Source organism: Taudactylus pleione, unplaced genomic scaffold (genome assembly GCF_031769625.1).
Source record: "Taudactylus pleione unplaced genomic scaffold, aTauple2 ptg001288l, whole genome shotgun sequence".
NCBI classification, from domain to species: Eukaryota; Metazoa; Chordata; class Amphibia; order Anura; family Myobatrachidae; genus Taudactylus; species Taudactylus pleione.
Genome location: NW_028285688.1, coordinates 701,620 through 715,932, shown reverse-complemented (window position 1 = coordinate 715,932; position 14,313 = coordinate 701,620). Strand labels below are relative to the sequence as shown.

Genomic DNA, 14,313 nt, shown 5'->3' with positions numbered 1-14,313 from the left:
TGTAATACCCCTTTTCCACCTAAATTCCGGGTCTGACCCGGAGTTGGAACAAATTTTGCCGGCGCCGAGTCAGCGGCGCTCACACCGCAGTCGGGTCTGCATAGACCCGGCTTTTGCGGAGTGAAAGTGGGCGCTTGGAGATGACGTCATCTCCAAGCGCCACTGAAGCCGGACCAATCGGCCGGCTAGCAGCGCACTCCAGGTCATCGTGACCCGGAGTGCACTGTTCTCATAGCAGGGTTTCACGTGCTACGGCTGTGTTAAACCCTGCTAGTTACCTGGGTTGGATTGCCGGTCACTCGACCCGGCGATCCAACACTCTCCCCCTTTACACCAGGGAGCTGCCCGGGTTAACCCTTCAAAAACCCGGGTTTTAGCTCCGGTGTAAAAGGGGTATAAATGGTGTCTGACCTGGGTTGGAACCATGGGCCTGACTCAGAGCGCTCGCAAGCGGCTGTTTGTGATCTGCGCATGCACCACGACGGGGCTCGCTACAAGACAGGGTGGCTGTCGATGGTGAGTGACAGCTCGCCCCGTTTTGTAGGCGTGTAGGGGGGGGTGGCTGGCCAAACCCAGGCGTTCCCTGGAATTTGAGGGAGGAACTACTGACCTCACTACTGATGTCAGCAGTGGACTTCCTGCTCTATTACAGCAGGAAGTCCACTCGGCCTTGTGGCAGTTGAGACCCTACCACAGGGTCTCGTCGCAAGGCCAATGGTCGCGATTATCGCGACGGGCTCCTTGCTGCTTGCACAAGCTGTGGGTGGGCTCCCACAGCTTTGCGAGCTCTGTGAGACATTAAAAAAAAAACGCCCACATTACCTGCGAGCAGCTGGCCCTTATGAGCGGGTCTGAATCAGGGCCCATGTCTGAAAACCCAGGTCGGACCTGGGTTTTTGGTGGAAAAGAGGTATAACATTGCTTTATTACATAGCCCCTCCATCCCCTTATCTGATAAGGGTGCCAGCCTTTCAGCCCCAATAAAACTTAGCTATAGGGTTAAATGATGAGGATTACCTTAACAGGGCTATGGTGTGGCTGAGCAATATGATTATCAGACTGCAACCTCATTATAAGTGATCAAGAAATATGGAATCAAGCGGAGAGTAGGTTTTACGAGGGTTGTGATCAAATGAGAATTTATTTTACCAGTGTGTAAATGACGACAGGTGTCAGGAAGTGATGGAATCTCCAAAATCTCAGCAAGATTCTTTCGTTGCACCTGGATCCAAACGTGAGTAGCCTACAAACCGTCACCTAAGCAGACTTGCAGAGTCACTGTGGCTCATTTGCTAACCAATGCATCAAGGACAAATGAGTGAATAACGGAGGGGGCATTATTCATTAATTAACTACAGTGCACCAGTGTTATTTAGGAGACTTCAGGCAATTTTAAGCATATATTACATATTATTTTATCTCATTTTAATAGCAAACATGTCCTTAAATGTGTACTGATCCCGCAATATTGTTTAATTTCTACAATATATTGCACATTGCTTGTATCTTCAACTTTAATTTACCCTTAATTCCTACAGTAGTTCCCCAAACACAGCTTCACTGTATCCAATGAGGAGCAATCTGTTCTTACTGTAACAGGACTCGAACCCACTCTTCATATAACAACCTCTCTGCTACTGATTAGCCTGGCTACACTCACGCTGCCTTCCAGGGTTAGCATCTGGCACAGGTAGTATTTCAATCATAGAGGTCCTTGTCTTAAGTTTACAGCCCCTATCCCTGAAACTATTCGTCATGGCCTGTTATTGGTAAAGTAAGTGTACCGAACGGCTGATTGCTACTTATGCTACCAAACACAGAGCAATATTGTCAGCAGTATTGGCATACTGGTATCTGTACTGAAACAGCTGATTGCTACTTATGTTGCCAAACACAGAACAATATTGTCAGCAGTATTGGCATACTGGTATCTGTACCGAAACAGCTGATTGCTACTTATGCTACCAAACACAGAGCAATATTGTCACCAGTATTGGCATACTGGTATCTGTACCGAAACAGCTGATTGCTACTTATGCTGCCAAACACAGAGCAATATTGTCAGCAGTATTGGCATACTGGTATCTGTACCGAAACAGTTGATTGCTACTTATGTTGCCAAACACAGAGTAATATTGTCAGCAGTATTGGCATACTGGTATCTGTACCGAAACAGTTGATTGCTACTTATGCTGCCAAACACAGAGCAATATTGTCAGCAGTATTGGCATACTGGTATCTGTACCGAAACAGTTGATTGCTACTTATGTTGCCAAACACAGAACAATATTGTCAGCAGTATTGGCATACTGGTATCATGTGTACCAAAACAGCTGATTGCTACTTGTGCTGCCAAACACAGAGCAATATTGTCACCAGTATTGGCATACTGGTATCTGTACCGAAACAGTTGACTGCTACTTATGCTGCCAAACACAGAGCAATATTGTCAGCAGTATTGGCATACTGGTATCTGTACCGAAACAGTTGATTGCTACTTATGTTGCCAAACACAGAGTAATATTGTCAGCAGTATTGGCATACTGGTATCTGTACCGAAACAGTTGATTGCTACTTATGTTGCCAAACACAGAGTAATATTGTCAGCAGTATTGGCATACTGGTATCTGTACCGAAAGCTGATTGCTACTTATGTTGCCAAACACAGAACAATATTGTCAGCAGTATTGGCATACTGGTATCATGTGTACCGAAACAGCTGATTGCTACTTGTGCTGCCAAACACAGAGCAATATTGTCACCAGTATTGGCATACTGGTATCATGTGTACCGAAACAGCTGATTGCTACTTATGCTGCCAAACACAGAACAATATTGTCACCAGTATTGGCATACTGATATCTATACCGAAACATCTGATTGCTACTTATGTTGCCAAACACAGAACAATATTGTCACCAGTATTGGCATACTGGTATCATGTGTACCGAAACAGCTGATTGCTACTTATGCTGCCAAACACAGAGCAATTTTGGCCCCATTATTGGCATACTGGTATCATGTGTACCGAAACAGCTGATTGCTACTTATGCTGCCAAACACAGAGCACTATTGTCACCTGTTTTGGCATACTGGTATCATGTGTACCGAAACAGCTGATTGCTACTTATGCTGCCAAACACAGAGCAATATTGTCACTTGTATTTCCATACTGGTATCATGTGTACCGAAACAGCTGATTGCTACTTATGCTGCCAAACACAGAGCACTATTGTCACCTGTTTTGGCATACTGGTATCATGTGTACCGAAACAGCTGATTGCTACTTATGCTGCCAAACACAGAACAATATTATCAGCAATATTGGCATACTGGTATCTGTACCGAAACTGCTGATTGTCACTTTTACTGCCAATTACAGAGCAATATTGTCACCAGTATTGGCATACTGGTATCTGTACCGAAACATCTGATTGCTACTTATGTTGCCAAACACAGAGCAATATTGTCACCTGTATTGGCATACTGGTATCATGTGTACAAAACAACTGATTGCTACTTATGTTGCCAAACACAGAACAATATTGTCAGCAGTATTGGCATACTGGTATCTGTACCGAAACAGCTGATTGCTACTTATGCTACCAAACACAGAGCAATATTGTCACCAGTATTGGCATACTGGTATCTGTACCGAAACAGCTGATTGCTACTTATGCTGCCAAACACAGAGCAATATTGTCAGCAGTATTGGCATACTGGTATCTGTACCGAAACAGTTGATTGCTACTTATGTTGCCAAACACAGAGTAATATTGTCAGCAGTATTGGCATACTGGTATCTGTACCGAAACAGTTGATTGCTACTTATGCTGCCAAACACAGAGCAATATTGTCAGCAGTATTGGCATACTGGTATCTGTACCGAAACAGTTGATTGCTACTTATGTTGCCAAACACAGAACAATATTGTCAGCAGTATTGGCATACTGGTATCATGTGTACCAAAACAGCTGATTGCTACTTGTGCTGCCAAACACAGAGCAATATTGTCACCAGTATTGGCATACTGGTATCTGTACCGAAACAGTTGACTGCTACTTATGTTGCCAAACACAGAGTAATATTGTCAGCAGTATTGGCATACTGGTATCTGTACCGAAACAGTTGATTGCTACTTATGTTGCCAAACACAGAGTAATATTGTCAGCAGTATTGGCATACTGGTATCTGTACCGAAAGCTGATTGCTACTTATGTTGCCAAACACAGAACAATATTGTCAGCAGTATTGGCATACTGGTATCATGTGTACCGAAACAGCTGATTGCTACTTGTGCTGCCAAACACAGAGCAATATTGTCACCAGTATTGGCATACTGGTATCATGTGTACCGAAACAGCTGATTGCTACTTATGCTGCCAAACACAGAACAATATTGTCACCAGTATTGGCATACTGATATCTATACCGAAACATCTGATTGCTACTTATGTTGCCAAACACAGAACAATATTGTCACCAGTATTGGCATACTGGTATCATGTGTACCGAAACAGCTGATTGCTACTTATGCTGCCAAACACAGAGCAATTTTGGCCCCATTATTGGCATACTGGTATCATGTGTACCGAAACAGCTGATTGCTACTTATGCTGCCAAACACAGAGCACTATTGTCACCTGTTTTGGCATACTGGTATCATGTGTACCGAAACAGCTGATTGCTACTTATGCTGCCAAACACAGAGCAATATTGTCACTTGTATTTCCATACTGGTATCATGTGTACCGAAACAGCTGATTGCTACTTATGCTGCCAAACACAGAGCACTATTGTCACCTGTTTTGGCATACTGGTATCATGTGTACCGAAACAGCTGATTGCTACTTATGCTGCCAAACACAGAGCAATATTGTCACTTGTATTTCCATACTGGTATCATGTGTACCGAAACAGCTGATTGCTACTTATGCTGCCAAACACAGAACAATATTGTCACCAGTATTGGCATACTGGTATCATGTGTACCGAAACAGCTGATTGCTACTTATGCTGCCAAACACAGAACAATATTATCAGCAATATTGGCATACTGGTATCTGTACCGAAACAGCTGATTGTTACTTTTACTGCCAATTACAGAGCAATATTGTCACCAGTATTGGCATACTGGTATCTGTACCGAAACATCTGATTGCTACTTATGTTGCCAAACACAGAGCAATATTGTCACCTGTATTGGCATACTGGTATCATGTGTACAAAACAACTGATTGCTACTTATGCTGTTAAACACACAGCAATATTGTCACCTGTATTGGCATATTGAACAGATATTGCCATGTGTGTTGCCACAAATGATTGGCATGTGTGAGAATGATCCACATTTGGAAAGTAGCAAAAGGTCTGGTTGGCAGATTTGACTACTGGCATATGGGTGTCATCCCCTGTTGACTGGACTAAAGTACCTGTGATCTGAACGTCTGGCACAAACACCAAAAGGCCATAGCTGTTAAATTTGGCCACCCTAGTGGGCAGATGACCAACATGGTTAAAGGCTGTGGCCACAGACGCCCAGGGGCTGTGCTTTTATAGCAATAGGATGCACGGCCCCTGCACCATGGTCTTTTAGTAAAAATACTGCACATTACACCTCCTCCTCCTTGCGATGCAGGGGCTGTGCAGCCTATTGCTATAAAGCACAGTCCCAGCCCGGCCATGACCATCTGCGGCTGTTGCTCCAGTCTCAGCACGCCCAGGTGAGAGAGAGGGAAGGAGGAGGGGAAGGGGGGGGGGGGTGCAGGGGTGTCTGATTGATTTTATGTTGCCTCCCCAAGACATTGAGTTATGCTCATCCACATTTGGGTTCTTACCACGGAAGCTGTGTCTGTTCAGTTCCTTGAGTATATTGTCATTGACTTTCAGTTCCTGAATAGATGGAGGGAGGAGCGGCAGTGCAGTCAGGTGGTTACCGTCCAAATTAAGCCGCTTCAGTTTGGTTAGATTCTGGAAGGCAATGCTTCATTAGTCATGGGAATAGACAGAACTACAGTTTACAACAGCATTATGAAGATACAAGAACAGATAACATAAAGCTTCAAAAATGCTGTTTACATGAGTGAATTAAGAGGTCATAAAATGGCTGCCTTAACTAAATGCTAAAGAAATGTGATTTATTCAAAATGTCCCAAATTAAAACACAAACATCAAGGTAAACTTCCATCCATTGGTATGTTGCTATCTGTGGAAAAGTCTCAGACTTAATTATTTCAAAGAGCAATCATTTAAATGTGCAATAACCATTATCAACCAATCAGAATTGGGCGTTCATTTGGTCTCATTAACCAACGTTAAATTAAGGTGCAAAATTTGCATGTAACAATATCAACCAATCAAAAGTTTGCTTTCATTGTCAAGTTTCAACAAGACAGATAGAAGCTAATTGCTGATTGGTTGCTGTAATGCTGATGCTAATTTTGCACCCAAATGCAATACTGGGAAATAAACCCAGTGCCTAATTGGCATTCATAAAACCCAACTGAGGATTCGCTGCTACATCTTTGTTAATAAGTAACCCCAGAAGTCAGCAGTATTCAAAGACAACCTGTATTCAAACAAATAATTGACAACAATATATATTTTCACACTTCAAAAAAATGTGTTTGGAATAATAAGATAGAAAGTGGTATGTAGTAAATGTAATCAACAGAGGCTTTTATTCTAAACATAAACATCTGTGAGTCATAAATTACAATGTAACACCAGCTTCCTGTATAATAAGTCACAGGGGAATATCGTGCTCAGTAATCAGCGGGATGAGGCTTTTACCTTAAAGACATCAAATGAGAGGCCAGAGTCGCCCAGTTTGTTCTTGCTCAGATCCAGCCACTCTAAGTTGGGGAGACCCGAGAAGGCTCTTGCAGGAAGTTTGGAAATCTCATTCTCTGGGGGAGAACAATACATTTGGGTTTTTTTCTATGCAAGTCATACATTGACCATCTTTATTCCCACATTTTGGTCTCTGCGGAGGCCTTTATCAAGGTCTTACAATGTATCGCCTTAATAAAGGTCTGTCTCAGCTATACTTAGTGATGAAATAACTGAACTCACCAGAATATCACATAATTAACAAAGGGCCTGATTCACTAGGGATCACTATTCTGCTTATATGGATACAACGCAGTTGCTAATATCAGCGGTGATATATAAATGTTTGCATTCGTATTGCGATCGCAGCCTGACATAAGGACTCCCACTTCCCCTTACTTACATCCGTATACTTGACCAACAATCAGTAACATCGGACAGGTAATGAAGTCCAAACCTTACTCAGGATTTGCTTACTTAAGCGCACGCAATGAGGCCTCAGGCTGCGTATGGTATCGCAGTGGCTAATTTATGCACATCCCTACAACGCCATATAAACGCACTGGCACGCCTGCATTTGGCCGATCTCCCCCCCATCACCACCCACAAACGGCACTTCCTGTCAATCACCCTGCAATGGGTCTGCGAATCCTCCAAGATCGCTGTCCCGATAGCAGTGACTAGTCCGTGCACTACGAAGCATACGCATGCGCAGTACGCAAGAATCGACCGATTGCGTGCGCATAAACAACTGCATTTCTCCCTGAATCAGGTCCAAAGTGTGTTACAAACACAAAAAGCTGTTGGCATGTCCAAGGGCGTAACTGGGTATTTGAAGACCCCATAGCAAAAGGTTATAAGGGTCCCCATTTAACCTTAGCAAGGAAGTTAGCCTCCCTCAACTCTGGGCCCCAAAGCAGCTGCACACTTTGTACCTATGGTAGTTACACCCATGGGCGTGTCTCATTGTTTAGATTGCAGTGGTAAGAACATTACCGATATTCATCATATTCATGTCAGTGTTATTCACCAATATTTATTGATCGATATGTTTGACTTACTTTGGCTCTAACAATATCCAGTGACTATCCTGATGTACAGAGTCTATTGGGCAGCTTGGTATTTACTGCTGCCCCCTACAGGTGTGTTTTGGAGCTAATTGCAGATCACAGCACCTCCTAGCAGGGCATATGTGGAAATAATGTCAGGGACTGGTAAATGCTCATGGCAGGTGAATAAGAGACCAGACAAAAAGACAAGGTCATTGCATTTGGAGTTCAAGTGTAGCTGAGAGGAAAGTCAGAACTATACTAATAAATCAGGAACACCTGATTTTGCATAGCGTACATCCACATGTAAGGGAACCCAGAGGGCCAGGTGCGTTACCTGCAGGGACATGCAGTCAGGGGAGGCAGAGCCTCTCCTGTCATACTCCCACCCCTATCACACTCCCTGTTATGCTCCAGATTTTTTATATAAAAACTGCATTTTTATACATGTGTGCCTCCCCAGCCTTTGACCTCACCGCTTGTCACTGGTTACCTGAAAGGAGTAGACTGATATGACTGTGGCACCAACGTACTAGATCGCACCTCCTTATCTTTGCATCTCCTGCTGACCGAAAATGGCGCTGCTGAAGCTTTATACATAATATTCAAAGACCCCATCCTCTCCCTTAAATGAACCATACACGCTCCACATACACACAAGCCTTACATTTCTACTACACTGTAATACAGGAAAGACATCGGTGCTGATTCTGAGTTGGGAACAAGCAAAAAAGAAAAAACAGTAACTTTGCATGTGGACAAACCATGTTGCACTATAATGGTTGCAAATAATGTATTTATTTATTCCATACAGGGTAAATACTGGCTGCTTTTGCATGTAGCCCACAAATGCTGAACAGCTTTATTTTTAAGTCAACCAGGTTAAATTGTGAACACATTCAAAATGTTGACATTTAACATGTCGGCACTAAAATGCTGACACGTTGTTTTTTTTCAATGATTTTTAGGGTTAGGCTAAAAAAAAAAAGTGTCAACATTTTAGCTTCGGCATGTTGAATTTTGAGGCTTTTCAATATGTCAACCATTTAACCCTGTTGACCTAAATACATGTCTAAAGAATGATGGTCGACCTAATGAACTTGTCTACCTTTACTGTCGACATTCAGAACCAGTTGCATATTGTAAATCAGTGGACACATGAAACACAATTAGGGTCTGGCAATATTGCAGCACATATGGGCACCTTACACCTGGTTACTCTGCAGGTTTTGTACACTGGACACCACACTTCTCACTATATTTTACAATGCAGTATTAGAATAGTATGTGGTTGAGCAAGTACTATGACACTAATTACTCATGTGCAAAGTACTGACTATGCAGAACAAAATGTATTTTTAGTGGCAACAAAATAATGGGCGTGGCTTTCTTTGACGCATGTTTTTATTTTATCTAATCTATCTATCTATCTATCTATCTATCTATCTATCTATCTATCTATCTATCTATCTATCTATCTATCTATCTGTTTATCTATCTATCTATCTATCTATCTATCTGTTTATCTATCTATCTATCTATCTATCTATCTATCTATCTATCTATCTGTTTATCGAAAGGACCTATACATGTAGTGGATATCATAACATACTGTAGCATATCATACCTAACAATAATCACATTATAATGCAAAGCACATTAAAGCATTTCTCCTACAATGCAATTGCATACTTGCCTACTTTTGAAAAAGCATTTCAGGGAGATTGTGAAAGCAACACCTACTAGCGCGCGTTAAACTGGGCGTGTCCTCAGGGCTGTAGAGAGCGCCGCCGGGCCCCAGTATAGAGGGGGCGTGGCCTAATCGCGGGAGGCGTGGCCACGCACCCTTGAAGAAAAAAAATTAAAATTTTTTGCAGCGCCGCGTGCGCCGGAGAGGGGGCGCTGTGAGCCCCTCAGCTCGGTGCAAAGCCAGAGGGGGCGCGATCAGTGTGATCGTTCCCTCCCTCAGGCAGAGGAGATTGCTGTGGCCCGGGTAAAGTGTACCCGCTCCCCCCCCCCTCTCGGCACCCCTTTGTGTACTGCTACATCTGATAGGCGTGTCATAAAATTGATTTACATCCACATGTAAATGAGCCCCAAAGCAGTTAGTAAGATCCACTTGTTGATGAAAATATACTGATACTTCTCAGAAAATGCATGTAGCCATAGGGATCATTGTGCCTTATAATAACCAATGCAGGGAAATTATACTAATGATCCCATTTGAATGTATATATCTCTGTTTTTTCTTTTATAGAACAGTATCATAATGGGGGTAAGGTGAAATGAGGGAGATTGGTAGACTCTTCAGGGAGACAGGGAGATTGCTGCAATTTCAGGGAGTCTCCCTGACAATGAGGGAGGGTTGGCAAGTATGAATTGATGACAACTCTCACCTAAGCAGATGACCACCAGTTCCTTACCCGGATTATAACCATCAAGATTCCCAGCAAACAGTCATGATTGTTATACACAGAGCTGTATCTAGACTTTTTGGTGCACTGTGCCAGAGAGAGCATTGGCACCCCCCCATTTTATTAAATAGGGACATAAGAAGTGCACCTGAAAAAGGGCCACATGGGGAAGGGCCAGAGAAGAGATAGGGGAGGTCAGGAGATGATGGGATAAAAGAAGAGGAAGCTGCAAGTGAGAATGATAATAAACAGGAAATTGACAGGCCCAAACAGCGCCCCCTGCCCTGCGGTGCCCTGCGCCATGGCACAGGTCGCACTACCCTAGTTACGGCCCTGATTATAAATATATTTTTGGTACTATTATTACACCCAGCAAATTTAGACCACTGCACATACAGGGGTCTAGTTACTAAGCAGTGTTAGGAGACAGAGTGAAAAGTGATAAGAAAGTGATAAGGTGCCAGCCAATCAGCTCCTAACTGCCATCTCACAGGCTGTGTTTGAAATATGACAGTTGGGAGCTGATTGGCTGGCACCTTATTACTTTGTTATCACTTTTCACTCTGTCTCCTAACCCTGCTTAGTAAATAGACCCCCCAGTATTAGTTATAGGATGACTGCATTCCTGTGCTTGAAATATCTGAATTAAACGTGTAGACACTAATAGATATGATCAGATCTTCCATTGTCAGACATGTATTCCATTACACCCATCTTTAGACTTATAGCGGTGTAATTACTAAAGTGCGGGTTTTTAGGAGTGGAGATGTTGCCCCTAGCAATTCTAGCTATTGTCTTGTAGAAGGTGCTAGATACATGTTAAAAAGAATCTGATTGGTTGCTATGGGAAACATCTCCACTTCTAAAAACCAGCACTTTAGTAAATGTATCCCATTGAGACAGCAAGAGGTGCTGTCACAGGTCCTGGGCAAGCAATAGATCCGCTGCCATGCCTCCAATATGGTGTGACCATGCCCCCTTCAGTGGCACCAGCAACACAGCATCTGTGCATGGGGTTCTGAAAGTCCCAACTTGATGTGGTCTCACCCACACATCATGTCCACTCTTCGTAACAAGGCCTGAGATTTCTAATGGCTGCCCTGGAGATAATACCACATTACCAGCTGTATATTGCAGAGAAATATACCTATTGCCAGATATATTATGCAGACATGCCCCACTCAGAGTGCAGGAGGGTCAAAGCTATTCTAATCCACCACCCCCTATCATCCCGCCTGAATCCACTACTGTTGTCAGTGGTCTGTTTCACAGATGCCTCCCCCCACACACACACTAAATAACACATATACTCCCCTCCCCAAAACTCCCTGTCCCTGACTTATGTTGCACAGACTACCCACCCCATTCACTTACTTCACTCTGCTCTGTAGGTGCCCATGGCAATGTGCAAGGACTCATTGGTTACTATGAATGACATGAGAACCTGCAGATCAGAGACGTTCAGTCACCATGAGGAATTGTCACTGTTGGAGTCACGCAGGCCTAGGAGTGATAAGTGTTCATAGGTCTGGATGACTGCAGCACAACACAGTGACGGCAGGTCTACTGTCAGCCGATACTTCACATCCATGAGTCCAAAAACATTATTCAGCCATAACATTGCAGGCGATGAGAATGGAGCCTGCTTGGTATAATTATAAAGAGAAAGAACTATGCTATATATACTAGCTACCAAGATAGCCTTTTTCACACTAGCAATTAGAAGTGAACGAGCGTAATATGACTCTGCACTATATCGCAAAGGGATGCAGTCATGTGACCAGCGGCCACAAGGCCTGCTAGGGATGATTGATATTTGATAGGTGTAGAAATATCGAAGAGGGGAGGGTTAGGTAATTTACTCACCTCTGTCGGGATCTCCGCTGTTCGGCCTGCCGGCGTTGGGATTTCGACCGCTGGGCTCTCGTCCGGCGGTCATTCATACTGATCCCATCTCAACTAATGAAATACAATCTAGGGGACACTGCTAGGTATTTTTTGGGCACTGTAAAGTGTAATGAGTGCTGGACAATGCATATACACTATACGCATCTTTTCTATGTACTCCACTTTTAATACAAAAAAATCTTCCCACTGACATCGCCCCCACTAATTTATGTGGCCCTTTTCTGAAACATTTCAGCAGGGTGAACTGAGGATCATGTCCTTCCTTCCTTACTACTTACCCTCACGCAATGCTTATTTTTCCATGAAAAAGGTGTTGGTACTCACCTGAAGTTGGTACAAGATTTATAGTAGATTCCATACCATAAACAAGTATGCAGAAGCTAATTTTATTTTTTTATCATTTAATGAAATGATTTCCCTGATTTCTCCCTGTTCCTGGAACTAGTTATGAGAATTAACAACTATACCAAAAAAAGGTGGAGGTATCGGGTACTCCTGAGTACCATCAGAAAAAAATGACTGCCCTTATGTCTTTGCACTTTTGTTTTGTAGAGGGAAATTTTCCCTGGGAATTGTTTGGTTTTTTTTCTCCACTGCAGAAAAGGTATCTCAGACGGGAGCAATTGGTTTCAGCTTTGAAATCAATTCATGGGGAGAGTGCAACCTAATCTGAGAAAATAACAGGGGATAGTGTAGGGGACGAGACATGGGGTTATGAAGTGTATCCTGTGAAGAGAAGAGTTCCAAAGCAGTAGTTTAGAGATCCCCTTCAGTAGATGTACCTGGAAGTGACGTGGAGTGAGGGCGGAAGTGCGGTTCCATGCCCATAAAGTCCACCAAAAGAAGAAATTTGTACCCTTGCAGGCTCGCTTCCCTCGCCACACTTCAGGCATGATGGCTCGTTTCGCACGCCACAGGTTTATAGTTCCCTTCTATGTCCACGTGGATAGTAACTAATGATGTTGGACAGTAACTGAGGACGTCAGGGTACATCTACTGAAGGGGATCTATCCGCTACCGTTCCAAAGCCTCTCTGCTCATTACATAATAGTCATGTGTCTGTGGTTGCCATGGATACACAACACTTATCAAACTCATTATTAGCGACTTGAAGAAGAGTACTATGGAATTAGAACAAAACAACATGTCTTCTAACAGGTAACCAGACTGATTTATGCTAATAATAACATTCCGATCATTTTCAGGGGCTTGCAGCTTTAGAGACTTACTGGACCATATGAAAAGAGTATAATTTCCTTTGACCTTGGGGAAGATACTGGGTACATCCTTTTGGATGTGCATGAAAGGAAGCCTTGGAGACTTTGTCCCTAGTTTATAAACTTTGTGAGCTTGACACAATGGAAATCACATGACTATTATTAGAACAAATAATACCTTCTTTGCTACTCTAATAAAAAAAAACTCATCTAAAAATCAGGACAAATCGCAGACTCTCTGCTTTCAACTTTATACCATTTCTTAGAAACCAGAAGAAAACGTCTGCTGGCTTATAAAACGCCCATAAACCAGGACACGGAAGTTTCATAAGAAGAAAAGACACAATTTTACACTTGTTGGCCTCAATTTGCAAGTCTGTTACAATGTAAAAGAAATAAACTACAATATGAAGTTAGCTTTGATTTATCTTCAAACTGACTTTAATACGCAGTAAACTTGCTCCTTAAATATTCTGTGCTGCAGATGGCACCCATATGTGATCTTCTGGGTGACCTTTTTAAAGAATAGAAAACAAGTCAGCGCACATTAGCAACAACTGGTTTCAATCATTTTCTTGTTGATTCAGATTGCAGCAAAATGCACAGAATAATTTTGTTTCCGAGTGTGCCAAGCCAATGATGAATTATTCTGCAATATCATAGCTTACATACACAAAAGGGCAAATATGACAAAATGAGTTAGAAAATGTAAATATTTTTTAGATTTTAGTATGTTTTAGCATTTTTTTTTAAGAGATGTCATGTTGAAACATAACTTAATCAGAAGTACGTTTTATAGAACGACTGTTACCGTTTCATTGAATGTTTTGTTTAACAGTTATTACTTGGCAATGCGTGGAGCTTAGACAAAAGGGAGGCAGCAAGTACAGAGGG

General features: G+C 42.6%; 1 protein-coding gene across 1 annotated transcript in view; it reads right to left on the bottom strand.

The window, feature by feature from the left end:
* The window catches only part of LOC148443376 (extracellular matrix protein 2-like), a 101,226-nt gene that overhangs the window by 36,496 nt on the left and 50,417 nt on the right, over positions 1 to 14,313 (bottom strand). Inside the window, exons 5-6 of the mRNA XM_088462902.1 lie at positions 6,793 to 6,908; positions 5,838 to 5,970 (exon numbers count right to left, since the gene is read on the bottom strand). Coding sequence (XP_088319028.1) covers positions 5,838 to 5,970; positions 6,793 to 6,908 — 249 coding nt within the window. The remainder of the gene's footprint in view (positions 1 to 5,837; positions 5,971 to 6,792; positions 6,909 to 14,313) is intronic.